The sequence below is a fragment of the Pristiophorus japonicus genome, chromosome 9 (assembly GCF_044704955.1).
Source record: "Pristiophorus japonicus isolate sPriJap1 chromosome 9, sPriJap1.hap1, whole genome shotgun sequence".
Lineage (NCBI taxonomy): Eukaryota > Metazoa > Chordata > Chondrichthyes > Pristiophoridae > Pristiophorus > Pristiophorus japonicus.
In genome coordinates, this window is record NC_091985.1 from 63651456 (window position 1) to 63671024 (window position 19569).

General features: G+C 40.2%; 1 protein-coding gene across 1 annotated transcript; it reads left to right on the plus strand.

Moving 5' to 3' along the window:
- The first annotated feature begins 1290 nt into the window (after window positions 1-1290).
- Window positions 1291-10400, plus strand: prph2a (peripherin 2a (retinal degeneration, slow)). Its single transcript, XM_070889396.1, has 3 exons — window positions 1291-1871; window positions 3749-3995; window positions 9848-10400. The coding sequence occupies exons 1-3, from the start codon at window positions 1291-1293 to the stop codon at window positions 10070-10072; spliced, it is 1053 nt and encodes a 350-aa protein (XP_070745497.1). The 3' UTR covers window positions 10073-10400.
- The last annotated feature ends 9169 nt before the right edge of the window (window positions 10401-19569 follow it).

Sequence of the window (19569 nt, forward strand, 5' to 3'; positions counted from 1 at the left end):
AATATATTATTATTAATGCAGTATGTAACCATTCTATCGGCCTATTTCTACACCTGTGTGTGTTATTGGATGGGGGCTTGTGCAGCGGGTGCTCGGGACCTAAATGTCTTGTGCCCATAATCACAAGAATTCTTAAACTTCCTTGTTCTTTGGAAATAGGGGCTTTGTTGAGGGCTTGGACAGAGGCAAAACGAATCCTAAGACAGGTAATGCGTCATGTACATTACAGTATTTATTATATACTGCATTGAGGGAGAGACAAGACCCTATTAAAGAAATGATTGATCCCATATCTGTCAACCGTTGTAGACTCATATTCAACTGGGGCTAGGGACGTTTTACTACGTTAAAGGCGCGTTATAAATGCAAGTTGTTGTTGTGCATTACAGTCTTTGAGAGAGGAGCGGAAAGTGAAAATAAAAATCTGAGGTACAAGGTCTGAGAAATCAACATCTGCTGAATGTTTAGCCCAATAAAAACCGCCTCTGAACATAACGTTCCCTGGAGAACACAGCTTTAAAAGCACGCCACTGATGTAGATCTATTTATGTTTGATCCCAGTGTTTATTCCAGGTGATTGACCTATATTTAAGCTTACTTGGCTTATTAGGTTGAACTTTTTTTTTTGCTTTCATTATATTTTACATGAGTAAACATGATGCACATAAAAAGTGCACAACACAGCACAACATTAATTCGATATAAATTTAGTAATACATAATCGAAAACAAATTTCAAATGCAACAGTCGCGCCGCCCACAGAGTGAATCCCAGCTAAGTGAATTTTCAGTAAACCCTGACCCGACTTTTCAAATACAATGAAACTTTCTCGATGAAGGTGCAATAGCTGATAACTCGAGGGCAAAGCAATTACACGGTAAAAAGGAGGATTAATTTCAATCGCTCATCTGGGGCAAAGCTTTCTCTAAATGATTAGAGGTAAAACCTATTACTGGTATTAAGATGACGTCTTCCAGTCTCAGATTTTCTCTCGTGGATTGTGAAAGCCATTTCCTTTGCTGGGGAAAGGACCGCCAGCGTTAGCTTTAGACACGGACTATTTTTCTTTTTCCCCCCCTCTGGCTTGGCAGATTGGAGAGCACTAAGATTCCATAGGGTCCCTGTGCCAGTTGTAGACTTACCTTTAGGGTAGTCAAGATGGAGGGACACAGGGTTGAGTTAATCTCAGGCGGGCTGTCTCCTGCCCTTTCTGCAACCATGCACAAATCTTTCTGATTCAACCAAAGCCCATTTTCAAATTCGACGGATTCGACTTTAGAATCATAGAAAATGACCATTCTGAAAATCAAGTTCAACCTACAGAAACGGGTCAAGTTAGCACAGGGGCTATGGCTCCTGAACTGGTTCTGTGTATTGGCAGGAATCATTATCTTTGGAATGGGTTTGTTCCTGAAGATCGAGCTGAGGAAACGAAGCGAGGTGATGGACAATGAAGAGAGCCACCTGGTGCCCAACTCCCTGATCCTGGTGGGTGTCCTAGCCTGCGCCATCAACTGCTTTGGAGGCAAGTTTTGCTATGACTCCCTCGATCCGGCTAAATACGCCCGATGGAAATCTTTACTCAAGTTCTACCTGGCCTTCTGTTTGTTTTTCATCATCCTGACCTTCATCACCGTGGTGTTATGTTTTCTGATGAGGATTTATCTGGAGGACACTCTGACCAAGGGGCTGAAGAACGGCATGAAATACTACCGAGACACCGACACTCCGGGCAGGTGCTTCATGAAGAAGACAATCGACCAACTTCAGATGGAGTTCCGCTGCTGTGGAAACAACAACTTCCGAGACTGGTTTGAAATCCAGTGGATCAGCAACAGATACCTGGACTTCAGCTCCAAGGAGGTGAAAGAGTAAGTAGAGCAGGAAATCCCAGGGGGGAACTGAGATGAGTGTTACTGAAACGTGCGGGTAGGGCATGTCTTACTCTAAACCTTAACTCGCGTCCTTTTTTCTGAGTTTTATCACTAAGAAGTTGTATTACTGTATGGAGGCGGAAGAGGTGGGTATGGCTGTTAATGAATACTTTGCCTCTGTTTTCACAAAAGACAGGGGTAATGCAGACATTGCAATCGGCGAGGAGTGTGAAATATTAGATGAAATAAACATAGTAAGAGAAGAAGTATTAAGGGGGTTTAGCATATTTGAAAATGGATAAATCCCCAGACCCGGATAAAATGTATCCCTGGATGTTTAGAGGAGCAAGAGAGGAAGTAGCAGAGGCTCTTATCATTTCCCAATCCACGCAGGCTACAGATGTGGTGCTGGAGGACTGCTAACATTGTCCCTTTGTTTAAAAAGGTAGAAAGGAATAAACCGAGTAATTTGTCAAACCAGTGATGGGAAAATTATTGGAAAAAAATCTTCATTTAGAAAAACATGGATTAGTCAAGGATAGTCAGCATGGATTTGTTAAGGGAAGGTCATGTCTGACTAACTTCATTGAATTTTTTGAGGAGGTAACAATGAGGATCAGTGAGGGTAGTGTATTTGATGTAGTGTATATGGATTTTTACCAAGGTTTTTGATAAGGTCCCACATGGCAGACTGGTCTTGAAAGTAAAAGCCCATGGGATCCAGGGCAAAGTGGTACGTTAGATCCAAAATTGGCTCAGAGGCAGGAAGCAAAGGGTAATGGTTGATGGGTGTTTTTGTGACTGGAAGGCTGTTCCATAGGGCTCAGTACCAGGTCCCTGTCTTTTTGTGGTATATATCAATGATTTAGACTTGAATATAGGGGGGATGATTAAGAAGTTTGCAGATGATACAAAAATCGGCTGCGTGGTTGATAATGAAGAAGAACGTTGTAGACTGTAGAAAGATATCAATGAACTGGTCAGGTGGGCAGAACAGTTGCAAATGGAATTGATTCTGGGGAAGTGTGAGGTAATGTATTTGGGGAGGGCTAACAAGGCAAGAAAATAGACAATAAATGGTAGGACACTGAGAAGTGTAGAACAGAGGGACCTTGAAATGCATGTCCACAGATCCATGGGTAGCAGGATAGGTAGACAAGAAGGCATACAGAATACTTGCCTTTATTAGCTGAGGCATAGAATACAAGAGCAGAGAGGTTATGCTTGAACTGTATATAATACTAGTTAGGCCACAGCTGGAGTACTGCATGCAGTTCTGGTCACCACATTACGGGAAAGATGTGATTGCACGAGAGAGGGTACAGAGGAGATTTATGAGGATGTTGCCTGGACTGGAGAACTTTAGCTATGAGGAAAGATTGGATAGGCTGGGGTTGTTTTCTTTGGAACAGAGGCTGAGAGGAGACCTTATTGAGGTGTATAACATTATGAGGGGCCAAGATCAAGTGGATAGGAAGGACCTATTTCATTTAGCAATGGGGTCAACAACCAGGGGGCATAGATTTAAAGTAATTAGTAGGTTTCGAGGGGATAAGGGGAAATGTTTTCACCCAGAGGGTGGTGGGGGTCTGGAACTCATTGCCTGAAAGGGTGGTAGAGGCAGAAACCCTTGCTACATTTACAAGGTACTTGGATATGCACTTGAAGTGCTGTAACCTGCAGGGCTACGGAGCTAGAACTGGAAAGTGAGATTAGGCTGGATAGTTCTTTGTCGGCCCGCACGAACACAATGGGCCGAATGGCTCCTTCGATGTTGTAAATTTCTATTCTTTGAAAGAAATGGGAATATACAATGCATTGGCCACTGTCTTTTCACACTAACCACTCAGCGGCCTACCTTTTCTTCCCTACAGCCGCGTTAAGAGCAATGTTGATGGAAAGTACCTGTTGGATGGAGTCCCCTTCAGTTGCTGCAACCCGGGCTCCCCTCGACCCTGTATCCAGCAGCAGATCACCAACAATTCAGCCCATTACAGCTACGAATTCCAGACCGAAGAGCTGAACCTGTGGACACGGGGTTGCAAGCAAGCACTACTCAACTATTACGCTAACATGATGCAATCTATGGGAGGTCTGGTCTTACTCGATTGGATACTAGAGGTAAGAGGGCCAAAAATTAACAAGCTAAAAAAAAATACTAGAACCAGGCTGTAAACCTTACAACGAAGAATATTCTTGTCAAATGATTCTTCTATTGAAAGGTAAAAGTTTTTATTTAGCTGCTAAGTCTCTCAGGGAACAAATAGGGCATAATTATTATGTATCTTTGATTATTGATGTTAACAGCCCGATGATGTATCCGGGAAATGATTGCACTTTTTGAGGCTGTCGTGGGTGTAATGCACGGCTTTATTGGAGTGTTTGCAAGAGCACTGGATGTATGATTGTGTATACTTTAATTGCGGGCAGAACTACAATCTTCTGTGGAGAGAAGCCTTTCTAAAAGGCAGAAAAATCAAGATGAATGAATGTATCTTGATATTTTGGATTCTGCCTTTCCATTCTGCAGAGTACCAATGACCTCAGCTCCTCCTCATTATGGCTTTCTAGTCAGAATATCGAAAAATATTCAGAGTTCCTCAGATTCAGCACAGATTTTAAACATATATTTTCAGTCTCACAAAAAAAAAACAAGCTTCTTGTCCTAATAAATATATGGGGAGTTCACAAGTTTGATCAGTTTAGAACTTACAACGTTTTACATGCTGATTTAAGTGGAAAGGATAACTTTAAGAGTTAAAACAAGAGTTACTTTCATATCACTTGTTACACTCATTGTGTACAATCACAATGCATCAACAGGATCACGACAGACCAGGACTATATTTAATATAATGCAGACTGCAGCACTAAGAGTTGTGCATTTTCTTTGCACCAACAAGTCCAGATTCACATTTTAAAGATTAGTTGGTGTTGGTTCTCTGTGGTTTTGTTAATGAATTGTTGATGGTGTTTTGCATCAAAGTGAGCTTGCATCATAAAGGCCAAATATGTTTGAAAGTTAAACATTTGTTTGCTGAAGCAATGGTGTTGTCAGGTGGAGTTATCTGTGGAGTATATGTAAGTGGAGGAAGAGCATCTCAAGTCTCGTCGCCAAGAGCATGCAGAAAACAAGTGCAGGCAGTGGAAGGAGCATGCGGCAAACCAGACTCCCCACCCACCCTTTCCTTCAACAACTCTCTGTCCCACCTATGACAGAGACTGTAATTGCCATATTGGACTGTTCAGTCACCCAAGAACTCACGTTTAGAGTGGAAGCAAGTCTTCCTCGATTTCGAGGGACTGCCTATGATGATATGATGCAGTATTTATGCTCACCTGTCACTATAACAATGCAGGTGTTGATTTACTGTGACATTTTAGAAGATTACTGATGCAATGTAATTTTGGGACAGGGTGAATTCCAAATCGTAAAGTCCCTAAACAACCTATATATTGGTCAATATTTTAAACTATTTTAACAATAATCAGGTAAATTATTAGATTTTCTTTGTAGTTGTGCTTTGGGGGTGATTTTTAATTAGATTACAAAAAAAAGTTATACCTGTATATACATATATCTTCTACCATTTGAAAACAACAGGTATAGGAGTAAGTTTATAAAAGTAATCTAAAGCAGTTCGAGACGGGTTTATCCTGCCTTTAGTCATAATGAGTAAGTGTTGAGATGTGGTATTAAAATAAATCTTGACCCAGTATTCTTTAGACCATTTGTCTTTTTAATTGATTTTATAGATTCAAGCTTTTGTAACCTTTAAGTGGTACCAGCCTTGGTTCAGTGGTAGCATTCTTGCCTCGGAGTCAAAGACCATGGGTTTAATTTCCACTTGTGCACATAATCTCGTCTGATTCTTCAGTGCATTACTGAGGACGTGCTGCACTATCAAAGGTGCCATTTTTCAGATGAGATGTGAAATCAAGGGCGACCTCCTCAGATGGACATAAAAGATCACGTGCCAATGCCACTAAGAGGAAAGCTCTTGCGCCAATATTTATCCCTCAACCAACATCACAAACAGATTATCTGGTCATTTATCTCATGACTGTTTGTGGGTCCTTGCTGTGCGCAGATTATCTGCCATGTTTCCCTACATTACTACAAACAGTGACTACAATTTAAAAAAAAAATACTTTGGGACATTTGTTAGTCGGGAAAGGCACGATATAAATGCGAATCTTTCTTTTCTTTCACAATTCAAGTATTTTTGGATGTTTGACGTTGTATAAAATGCAATATAAATGCAAGTCTTTCTTTCATTATATCCTGTGTTTATTCTCCCTTGAAGGATTCAGCTTGTGTTCAGTACTTTTCCTGGATAGCCTGTGAGAGAATCCACATCTACAAACTCAGATTCCAACATGTGCATGTGGGGAGTGAGGAGGGAGAATCATGTTTAGATGGGATTCAAGCGAGGCCTCACTGTTAAACATCTTGTTTATAAAATTGATTTTGCAAATACTGGGATCAGCCCTCCATAAAGATCTTGCACTAAATGAACTAATTCTAACTAATAAGTAGAGTTCCTTTCAGTGGGAGATCAACCCGGAGAAGTGGCAACGAGGAGGGAACACTACAATAGGATACTCATACATGAACTGTGGATGGAACTGGTTTGATGGGCCAAATGGTCTTTTCTCGCTTGAGACTTATGAATATCAGACAATTTAAGCAAAACAAACTGCTTTCATAATTACATAGAGAAATATATTTACATTGTGTGTAATTTTTGGTTTGTTTTCTCACATTTCACACATTGCGCTGAGATCCAGGTCATCCTCCTTAATTTAAAAAAACAACCAGTCGAGAGATAATGTTCCTACCTTCCCACACCAGATCACATGACACCTTGACTGTCAGTACTCACTCCAGGAGAATCCCAAAAGCAAATCCAAGTCAAAATTCTCCAACCAAAATGGTCACGGTTAAACCATTAAAAAAAAAATTAATTCAGAAGATATGGACATCACCGGCAAGATCACTAATTGCCCATCCCTAATTGCCTTTGGAGAAGTTGGAGGTGAGCCACCTTCTTGAACTGCTGCAGTCAGTGAAGATACTCCCACAGTGCTGGTAGGGAGTTCCAAAATTTTAACCGAGCGATGATGAAGGAACGGCTATATATTACCATGTCAGGATGCTGCGTGCCTTGGAGGGGAACATGGTGTTCCCATGTGCCTGCTACACTTGTCCTTCCAGGTGGTAGAGGTCGCACATTTGGAAGGTGCTGTCGAAGAAGCCTTTGCGAGTTGCTGCAGTGCATCTTGTAGATCGTACACACTGGTGTTAAACAATATATTCAAGTGAGTTCCCTATAATCCTTAAATGCTATAAGAGATACTTACCATGGCCATTCAGTCTTTGTTACATGTGTCAACCATAGTAACACACTCTCATCTGAATGATATGGGGTCAAGTGCCATTGCACAGACTTGAGCATAAAATGTAGGCTGACACTCCCGTGCAGTACTGAGGAAGTGCTGAACTTTCGGAGTGATGAGATGTTAAACCGAGGTTCCATCTGACCCCGCAGGGATAAACGATCCCATTGCACTATTTCAAAGAAGAGCATGGCAGTTCTCCCTAATGTTCTGGACAATATCGAACCCTCAACCAGAACCACAAACAGATTATCTGGTCGTTATCTCATTGCTGTTTGTAGGATCTCACTGTGTGCAAATTGACTGCTGCGTTTCCTACATTACAACAGTGACTACACTTCAAAAAGTACTTCATTAGCTGTAAAGTGTTTTGGGACATCCTGATGTCATAAAAGGCACTATATAAATGCAAGTCTTTCTCTGCTTTGTGCTTTAGAACTGCTAATTAGAAAGTGTCTCAGATTAAGCATTTTGCACTTAATTTTTACCTTAAGTATCATGAATAGGAAGCACTGACCACACTTGATCAGCTCCGCTGGACGGCCACATCGTTCGCATGCCAGACAAGAGACTCCCAAAGCAAGCGCTCTACTTGGAACGCCTTCACGGCAAACGAGCCAAAGGGTGGGGGGGGGGCAGAGGAAACGTTACAGGGACACCCTGAAAGCCTCATTGGAAAAAGTGCAACATCCCCACTGACACCTGGGAGTCCCTGGCCAAAGACCTTCCTAAGTGGAGAAAGTGCATCCGGGAGGGTGCCGAGCACCTCGAGTCTCACCGCCGAGAGTGTGCAGAAATCAAGCACAGGCAGCGGAAAGAGCTTGCGGCAAACCTGTCCGACCCACCCTTTCCCTCAACGACTATCTGTGACAGAGACTGTGGTTCTCGTATTGGACTGTTCAGCCACCTAAGGACTCATTCTCAGAGTGGAAGCCAATGATGATGATTAATAGGAACAATGGGAACAGGAGAGTGTGTCATGTCTTAATGGAAGTTGGGGATGGGGGGCAGCAGGAAGGAGAAATTCTGAACCAAAACGTCAGTGCCTAGACTGACTCAAACCAATCATTCAATCCAGTTATAATGGGTAAATTAAGTAAATCAGTAAGAGTACAAATATTAACTTTTATAATGTTAAATGATCATGGAACAATTTACGAGAATACACTTATCCTTCAAGAGGCCTAGACATGGATTCTACACTTCAGTTGTATGAAGTTTCTTTAACAATATTCAGATGGTGAAATAATGGGTTGCACATATATTCTTTATCCATTTCAGAGTTTGAACATTTCTCCTTGGGGAGATCATGATGGGTCAGGTGTTTGATCTAGAATTGGAAAATCTTGGTGGTTACAGCTGTGCTGACATGCGTTATGACATGGGTGTAGATAATGTCATAAACCAAGACAATGAAACAATGCATTACCTTCTGGGTTCAGGGAGGTTGGCACCAAAGCAACCTAAATTCACTGCTCATGTAGTTATACTGTTGCCTTGTTCTGGTTTCCATGTTGGCAAGGCCTGCAAAATCACATTGTGACATAATTGCAGGCGATGGAGAAGTCAGGAAATTTGATGCTTATCCAGTTGAATCCATTAGTGTATTTCTTCCAAAACAAGGGCACTAGCACTCTGAACAGCCTCGGTCTGCTTTGCAAGATTATTCCAACAGATCGGATAACCCATTTAAAAAAAAAATTGTCTCTGGCACCATCAACTATGTGGTGGTCAGACCGAGAATGCCAGGAATAGCTCAAGACCCTCGTGTCAGCAGTCAATAGCGCAAAACAAAAAGATGCAAATTCAATTGGTTAATAAAAAATTGAGCCTGTTTTTGGCCAGCTGGTATTCCGACAAGCAGGGAAGCCCATCACCACACTCCGGCATCTGCAACCTCAAACAAGCTCACAATGGTAATGTTTTTTTTTGCACAATATGGAATGCACAATCTTTACATACTGCCTTTAGCTAAATCCAGAGAACATAGGAAAAGATTAGTAAGAATCAAAAACTTAGGGACCCCCAAATATGTTCAGGGGTATTGCTGGTGTTGATCTAGTTTAAAACATGCAGCATTTGGAAGTTTTCTGCTGCGTGCCCAGCCAGGACTACCCATTGACTTGCAGGATTATCCAAAGCCAGGTGAGAACTCCAACACTCAGTGACAGGTCTACCCCACCAGGCTGCCCCATCAGTAGTCAACAGTGCCCAGAATTACTAGGGACTTGCTTGGCTTATGTATCAGAATGCAAGGTTCCACTCTTCCGCCAGCAGGCATGTCATCTTGGAACCAACAAAACCACAGAGCAAAACATACCCAAGGAGGATAGTCACTAGTTGGTCATTAGACAAATGACAATGAGGGAACGATGAGAGTTAATTAATTTCAAAAGTGAAAAGGTTTTCAATTTGCAGCAATTATAATTTGCAAAGTACATTGGTGGAGTACTTTCTACTTTCTATTAATAAATTGATTTGTATACCTAAACAATGTATTTCCTGTGTGTGGATACCAGTGGTTTGAGTTTATTTACAGTAAACTGGCTCTATATTCTCTACCTATACTTTAGGTGGCTGTGATGGTTGGGATACAATATTTGCACACATCCCTGGAAAGCATTGCAAACCCCGAGGATCCCGAGTGCGAGAGTGAGGGTTGGTTAATGGAGAAAGGCCTGAAGGAAACATTTAAATCTATGCTGGAAAGCGTTAAAGAGCTGGGTAAGTTCAATCAGGTAGCTACAGCTGAAGAGGGGAAAAAGGAAGAGGGCACGACTGTCGCCACAGTCAGCTGAAGAGACCGAGAAACAACTCTGGAAAAAACTATTTGGACACAAAAGGAAATGAAAATTGAATAAATGTACAATACAAAACCAGATAAATAATTCCCTCCCTTGTTTAATATATAAAGCATGTACGCTAACATGGACTTTATTCTCCTGTATTTTGTATTCATATGCAACACCTGGATTGTCAACTAAAATTATGTTAAACTCTGACAATTTATGCACTATGCAATCAGCAGGAGTCTTCTTCCATGCTTTGTACTATATAAAGTGGTAAATATAACCAGTGTATTGCGTCTGAATCTGGAAATGAGAATTTGTGACAAAGGTACTTATTTAAAATACTCCTGCCATCTTTAATGTCGCTCAAATGCTATAGTTTATATGCTGTTACAAAATAGGGTTCAATATTAAAAGCATCTTCCAAGAAAAAAGGACATTTTTCCATTAAATGAAGATTGTCCATTAATATTTTATGTATTTCATCAACTTTACCTTCGAAATCCAAAACAAAATCAAATAAATGTGAAAAATCAACTTAGATAGAAATAGAATGTTCTGTATTCAAAGCAGGTAAAGGAAAACAACTAGGATGGGAAATCTATGATGAAGGTTGGCTCAGATTTCAGAAAACACACGATTTAAGCAGTCAATACTTTTCTGAAATCTGCTTCCAAATGAGTATGAGGAAATCCCTGCCTTACCTGTAGGTAAGTTTATCAACATTTGTTTTCAGCTGTTCAGTTGATAGGAGATGCAGTTAATTTATAACAAATTGACTTCACCACGAGTACTCATGTGTACAAGCAGAGTCATTTTTCATGATTTTGTACAGCAAATACTTGTATTCACATCCAATTGAAACTAAACCGTGGTATAGTTTATTAATTGAGATTTTTTTTTGTTATAGTTTTACTGTTACTGCCAAAATTTGAGTTATATTTAGGATAGACTCTAAATGTAGTTAAATTGCCTTTAAGATAGTAGCTGAAATATTTCTGTAGTATTTTGATTCAGGCTGTCTGAAATCTTTTTGAAGATGTAATGGAATTTGGAATGGTTTCAAAGGAAGTCTCATTAATCGAAGTCTTTCACGATGACTTGAAATGTTTCTCAGTTTAAGATGCAACTGTCCATAGCAGCTTCAAGGATAAAAGTCCTAAGTATGCTTAATACCAGTTTATAGGATTAACTTTTGTAATTCTTTTCAAAGGAAAGACAAACTAATTCAACATGACATCGAAGTGGATACAGAAATGTGCGATAAATATAAGAGGAAAGAGAGGATAAACATTGTCCCATATGTTGTCATACACAATTCCCTCAAACAAAATATTCTGTAGAATGTGGACATGGATTAGAGTAAATTTAAAAAAAACAATTCTCTTCTATTCTTCCCTTTACCATTTCCCACAAATCCATACTAAACTAGCAACAACTATGTACACTCGGAGTATCTTGAAGATAATAAAACATCTCAAGACTTCACAAAGAAACAAATGGAAGTGTGATGGAAAAATCAATCAGCACAGTGAAAAGGAAACATTCTTAGCAGACTTTCAAAGGCAAAGAGCGAAACAGTAAAGCAAGGTTTAATGAGGGAGTTCCAGTTGGGCACCTAGATATCTAAGTTCTGCCACCAAGTGAGGAATGTTAAGAGGGGGAAGGGATACACAGCAGGCCAGAGTCAGATACTGTAGAGCACAGGCTGCAAGACATTGTAGAGGTAATGTGGACCAAGGCCGTGGAGGGATTGGTAAAAGCAAATTAGGATTTTGAATTTAGTGCATCGGGAAACAGGAAGCCATTGGAAGTTGGAGAGGACAGCAGTGATAGTCAAGCAGAACTTAGTGTGGGCAGCAGAATTTTGCACAAGTTTGAGTTTGTGTAGCAATGAACTTTGGATGCTGGCAAAGAAGGTTGAATCTTGAGGTAACAAAAGTGTGGATAAATGTTTCAGCAGGGGAAGTACTCTGTCTTGAAGATAAATGGATATATCCTCAATTAGAAGGTTGGGACAGTCCAGGCCACAAATAGCTTTATAATTACAATTGGTGTTGCCCCTCAATCAACCTAGCAATAGACACAGATTAACCACGATGAATGTTCCTCCTTCAGATGTTCCTTCCAATAGCAGGGAACTCATTCTTATGGTGAGGCCTCAGTGCAAAGGTCAACTGATGCTAGCTACAAAGATTTATCTTAGATTTCCTGGACATGTATCAAGCATTTTAGTATTGCTTCTACACTTCTCAATTTCTGTTTCATGATGTTGAATGTTTGACTGGATATTGACAATAATGATGAACAGGGAGTTGTATTTTATTGAAATGGTAATTCACAGTGACATATTTTGAGGGTTTGAAAAGCTGAGTGTTAAAACAGAATCCTTCTCCAATTAAAAATATACACCAAATTATTATAATACATCTTGATTTGGGAATTTACTTCCCTAACATTTGTTGATATCTGCACATAACTATAGGTTAACTTCTTGTCAAAGACTTGCACTCAAGATCTATAAACAGGGGCTGTTCTAATAAGCCAGATGAAATGAAGCTTTCATCAGAGAGGTTTGTTCCTGGCTCTTTAACTCAGCGCTTCTTTTAAAGTAAATGGCTAATTCTCTCTACATTTGTTTTGCATAAGTGTTTTCTCATGACGTTACATGAGAGGGGTCAGTATGTGCTACTAATTTTACAGCAAGGAAAGGTGGGCATCATTGATTAAATGAATGAATGGAAGACAAGATAGCTACAAACTTGTATTTGAACACTGGCTCCTAATTTGAAGATAAAGAAAGACTTTTTATTAATGTAACATCTGATTACATTGTCAAAACATCTCAATTTTAAATGCAGTGATTGTTAGTGCGTGGGCAAACTTGGCCTACATACTAACAGTCGAGTAAATAAACTTTAGATTAAATAGCTAGTGGGTTAAATGTTGAGAGGCCCTACCATGAATATTAAATAGGCACTAGCTCCAGCAGCAAAAATTTAAGAGGTAATGATATTTCATTGGCTCTCTCAATTTGGCCCAGACTGAACATGAATTCCCTCAGACCAAGTCTAACCGAGAATTGTGGCATAATTTCTGCTCTAAAATGGAAACTGAACTAAAAGAACAAAACATTTGAGAAATTCAGAAAATATACTGAGAACAAAGAACTGATTAATTAATTTATTCTACATCTAGATTGCATATGTAACTCACAGCAAAATCATAAAAAAAAATTAAACTGAAAATGTACATATTTTGCAAGCGGCAAACACTCAGTATTTAAACATTAATTTTTCCCATTGGCTAGAATAATCTGCACTGAACAGCTGTCATAGTTTATTGTCAAATCAACTTTTCTAAATAGCATTTTATCATCAGAAAATAAGTGCTTTTTATGGTGTTAATGTTTTGTTTTTAAAAAGAACTGTTAACATTTATCCTGGCCCAAATTTCATAATAAAATATTTCTATATTACTTATAGAGCAATGAAGTATCATTAAACACCAATTAAAAAAAAAAGGGGATGGGGAAAATCACTCAAGAATGCTATAAACAGAAGACTGATCTGTTTTGTATGTTTTTACTTCTAACTGGAAATCCTGCAATAACTCATGAATAGTTCATGTGGCCAGGCTTATTCGTGGCAATACAAAGGCAACAGACTCTTAACAGGTTTCCATTGATGGAGTGGGGGGAAATGAACTCATGCTGTATTGCTTTCAATGGGAAAACAAAGCATCAATGTGATCTGCCGATGCAACTTTCACCCAACAAATTGAGAGAATTCCATGATCTATTCTTTCTTGTAAGATAAAGGAACAATTCCAACACTTACTGAAATAAATTTTTTTCATGTATACCATAGTTTAAGGTGGAGTTGTGCACCCTTTGCAATATTACAAAAAGACCTCACCACAGTTGGCCCATGACCGATCCTCAATCAATAACTGGTTAATAGAACACAGATCTCCATTCAGTATCCTCTATGTATCTGCTTAAATCAACAAAAAGCCACTAATCTATAAACAGCTTTCATTTCCACTTCTGTATTTCTGCTGTGAAAATACTAGCCAGAGAATGATGTATAGAAGTACTGTACTATGAGTGAATAGAAGATATATGAATTTAACAAAAACTACTGTGGTTATTTCATCTCACCAAAGGAACACACATAAAAACAAAAAACTGAACGGGGAAGCTATACAAGCCTCTAAAGCTTTACTCCTCCAAATTGCTTTTTAAAATTTAAATTGCCACTTCAATTTTCCCTCTTAAGAGAACTCATGCAAAGGAACCCCATGCTATACTTTGTCAGAATGGCATTTTTTTTGTGAACTTGATCCTGAGTGTTACAGTACGTGACTCAATCATTGGCACAATCACAGCCAAACCTTACCCTATTGTTACTGGCATCCACATACACTTCCAGCAGAGGTCAATAGATAAAGATCATGTGAGAACACCCTGATCAATTTCTCCCTTCAGTAGCCCAAGAAATTGATGTCAATTGTAACACTCATCCTGCTCCATTTGAGATTAGCTAACTCAGCATAGCCCAGGAATTGAAACTAAAACCGCTTTAGCATGAATGACTCTGTACCCCACATCTTGTATTTTACACATTGGAAGGACTGTTCAAAATTACATTTGATCAGACAAATCAAACTGTATTTGCACTAAACGCCAAAGTGGCTACATTTTTAGTGCCTCTTATCAATAGTGCAAGTTTATGTATCCAATTGAGAAAAATATTTGGAAAGAGCAAGGTCAATACCTCCAAATACTCCAAACATGGATCTTGCAATGTAGATCATTAAATATAAGTGAAAGGTAATCCAGAGGATGGAGAAAGTGGTGAATTGATTGTTGTTTTTGAACTAGCTGATAACATTTCTTTCTACAAACAAGATGTTTTATTAATGACAAAATACAACATATGCTTATTGCAAATTGTAATTAGAAAAAAAATACGTCAGGTACTTTATTAATGCCACAGAATTTTCATTTACTTTCTGTACCCTACTTGTAATGTCCTCAAATGTCACTCCAAGGTGGAGTAAATAGGATTAAAGGCTAATAAGATAACCATCTTAAATTTCAGGATATCATTAAAAACTGCAGCTGCAAGCTATGCAGGAATTATAGAAATACAATAGCTCGCTATTTGATAGTTTGACAGATCTGGGCCACTAAATATGAGGGACTTCAGTATGTGGAGCTGAGGTTGTTCTCCTAAGAGCAGGGAGGGTTAAGGGGAGAGCTAAGGGGTGTTCAAAATGGTCAGGGGTTTTGATAGTGTATATAAGGAGAAACCGTTTCTACTGGCAGGAGGGTTAGTAGCTGGAAGACACAGGTTTAAGATAATTAGCAAAAGAACCAGAGGAGAGCAGAGAATTGTTTTTATGCAGCGAGTTATGATCGAGAATGCACTGCCTAAAAAGGTGGTGGAAGTAAATTCAACAGTAACTTTCAAAATGGAATTGGATATATACTTAAAGGAAAAACTTGCAGTACAATGGGTGAAGAGCAGGGCAGTGAAACTAATTGGACAGCTCAAAGAAATGTTTGAGGCACGATGGGCCAAATGGCCTCTTTCTGTGCCGTGAATAAAGCTTGAAATAATGCGAAAGAATTTGCACAGGTCACAGAACAGAAATGCACCACCACAGCTTTTTTTTTTTAAAGTTCATTATAATTTGCTCTAAAATTAATTTAAAAATTGTTGTTCATTAAATAAAGCAATTTAAAAAAAAGGAGTGCTATGACAATTTTGGGGAGCTGCTTTGGAAGATAAATCCAAGGTTCTCTCCATGGCCATGGGGATAAATGCACACCCAGTGTGGTATTGAGCCAATCTCATCAGAAAAGTCCTCCAGTTTGGTCCTTGTTCTGTACTGAATTACCTTTGCAAATGTACATGCTCTCTATTTAGCTTCAGCGACCCTGTGATGGAAAGGAGGAAATGGGAGCCAATGTTCCAGCTCTTTATAGGTATCCAGTATGGCTGTCAGCTGAGGACACGATTAGGCTCAGTTCTAATGCCTCCCAAAGGCAACAGAGTGCAGTCAATGGAAATGTGCCTCAATACCTTCAGATGAATGCAAAGGAATATAAAATAAGGGGTAGGATGGGGGAGAATTTTTAAAAGCAGTTACAGGTTTAATTTCAATGAACTATGGATCACATATACATTTTTGTCGACTGAGATGAATAAAGTAATATGTGAAACTTATTTACAAGTTCCTTTAAATTGAACACTTCAAAACATTTAGGAAGTTGAGTGAACGACCCATTCTCATGAAAAATACTGAGCTGTATCACAATTTAAAGATTTCAATCACAAAATATATTTGAAGCAATAGTTACTCAAGAGCATACATAAAATATATTGTAGAAGATTTGCCGTTTGGGAAAATTTAGGCTCTCCTTCATTTCAATGAATCCAACTGTTTACTTTAAGGAACAGTAGGTTTTACAATAAAATTACTCGGGGATTCAGTTTAATGTTAATGGGTTAATAATTTCAAAAGAGCTAAACTATTTCCCTAAAGCAACTCTGGGCTACTGACTACATTCATTCAGTTCCCTCAGGTGTTGGGCTTCAGAAACCCCAATCATGTTTCCTCACCATTAAGTAAATGTGCTTAAATTCCTTTCCTCCTTATGGAAAAAGAAATATCATTAATTACAACTCACTCCCTCAGCTCCATCTTTGCTGCCCTTAACGGCAGTAAAACCTTTACTTTCTTCCATCCTGGTTGTTCCCTAGTATGCCCCATATTGTTGCTCCATCAAGTCCAAGGGCCACATACTGGAGCCTACGTAATGCACAACTTATTTAGCCATCCATCACCAGATTTGGCAGATCACATCAAGCACTATCGGGCCTCACTTCCCTCTGCGAAAACTGTTCACTTCTCCAGGATAATCCTGGAAAGAAAAGATAATTCACAACTTCTTTTCTCCACCATAGAATGGTTACAGCATGGAAGAAGGCCAGTCGGCCCATGCCGGCTCTCTGCAAGAGCACCTCAGCAAGTTCCACTCCCCCATCCTGTCCCCGTAGCCCTGCATACTTATTCCTTCAGGTACTTATCCAACTCCCTCTTGAAAGCAGTGATCGAGTCTGCCTCCACCACACTTTCAGGCAGTGCACTCCAGATCTTAACCACTTGCTGTGTAAAACATTTTTTTTCTTAGGTCACCTTTGGTTCTTTGATCAATCACCTTGAATCTGTGTTCTCTGATTCTTGATGCTTCAGCCAATGGGAAGTTTCTCTCGATCTACTCTAACCAGACCCCTCATTATTTTGAACACCTCTATCAAATCTCCTCTCAATCTTCTCTGCTCTAAGGAGAGCAACCCCAGCTTCTCCAGTCTATCCATGTAACTGAAGTCCCTCATCCCTGAAATCATTCTCGTAAATCTTTTCTGCACCCTCTCAAAGGCCTTCACATCCTTCCTAAAGTGCGGTGCCCAGAATTGGACATAATACCCCAGTTAAGGTCGAACCAGTGTTTTATACAGGTTCATCATAATTTCCACGTTTTTGTTCTCTGTACTTCTATTTATGAAGCCCAGGATCCCGTATGCTTTTTTAACCACTTTCTCAACCCGCCCTGCCACCTTCAACGATTTGTGCACATATACCCCTCGGTGTCTCTGTTCATGCATCCCCTTTAGGATTGTACCCTTTAGTTTATATTTCCTCTCATTCATTCTACCAAAATGCATCACTTTGCACTTTTCTGCATTAAATTTCATCTGCCACATGTCCGCCCATACCACCAGCCTGTCCACGTCCTCTTGAAGTCTATCACTATCCTCCTCACTGTTCGCTATACTTCCAAGTTTTGTGACATCTGCAAATTTTGAAATTGTGCCCTGTACACCCATGTCCAAGTCAATAATATATATCAAGAAAAGCAGTGGTCCAAGTACCGACCCCTGGGAACTCCACTGTATACCTTCCTCCAATCCGAAAAACAGCTGTTCACCACTACTTTGTTTCCTGTCACTTAACAACAACTTATTTATATAGCACCTTTAACATAGTAAAACATCCCAAGGCGCTTCACAGGTGTGTTATAAGACAAAATTAAAATTGATACTGAGCCACATAAGAAATTACAGCAGATGACTGAAAAGACTGGTCGAAGAGGTAGGTTTTAAGGAGCATCTTAAAGGAGTAAATAGGAGGTAAAGAGGCAGAGAGGTTAAGAGAGGAAGTTCCAGAGCTTGGGGCCCAGGCAGCAGCTGAAGGCACAGCCACCAATGGTTGAGCAGTTATAATCAGGGATGCTCAAGCGGGCAGAATTTGAGGAGCGCAGATATCTCCGGGGGGGGGGGGGTTTGTGAGGCTGAAGGAGATTACAGAGATAGGGAGGGGTGAGGCCATGGAGGGATTTGTAAACAAGGATGAGAATTTTGAAACTGATGCGTTGCTTAACCGGGAGCCAATGTTGGTCAGTGACCACAGGGGTAATGGGTAAATGGGACTTGGTGCGAGTTAGGACATGGGCTGCCGGGTTTTGGATGACCTCAAGTTTATGTAGGGAGAATGTGGGAGGCCAACCAGGAATGCGTTGGAGTAGTCAAGTCTAGAGATAACAAAGGCATGGATGAGGGTTTCAGCAGCAGATGAGCTGAGGCAGGGGCGGAGACAGGCAATGTTACGGAGGTGGAAATAGGCGGTTTGTGTTATGCTGCGGATATATGGCTGGAAAGTCATTTCGGGGTCAAATGTGACATCGAGGTTCAGCCTCAGACAGATGTGAGGGAGAGGGATGGAATCGCTGGCTAGGAAACGCAGTTTGTGGCAGGGACCAAAGATAATGGCTTTGGTCTTCCCAATATTTAATTGAGTACTCCATTGAGTGTACTGGATGTCAGACAAGCAGTCTGACAATTTAGAGACCATGGAGAGGTTGAGAGAAGTGGTGGTGAGGTAGAGCTGGGTGTCATAAGTGCACATGTGGAAACTGACGCCGTGTTTTCGGATGGTATCGCCAAGGGGCAGCATATAAATAAGAAATAGGAGGGGGCAAGGATAGATCCTTGGGGCACACCAGAGGTAACACTGCAGAAGTAGGAAGGTAAGCCATTGCAGGTGATTTTTTGCCTACGATTAGATAGATAAGAATGAAACCAGGCACATGCAGTCGTACCCAGCTGGATGATGAAGTGGCTTTGGAGGAGGATGGAGTGGTCAATCATGTCAAAAGCTGCAGACAGGTCGAGAAGGATGATGAGGGATTGTTTACCTTTGTCACAGTCGCAAAGGATGTCTTTTGTGACTGATGAGAGCCATTTCGGTACTGTGGCAAGGGCGAAAACCAGATTGAAGGGATTCAAACATGGTGTTCTTGGAAAGATGGGCATGGTTTCAGGAGACAACACATTCAAGGACTTGAGAGGAAAGGGAGTTTGGAAATGGCATGCAAGTACAGTGGGGTCAAGGGTTGTTTTATTGAGGAGGGTGATGATGGCAGATTTGAAGGA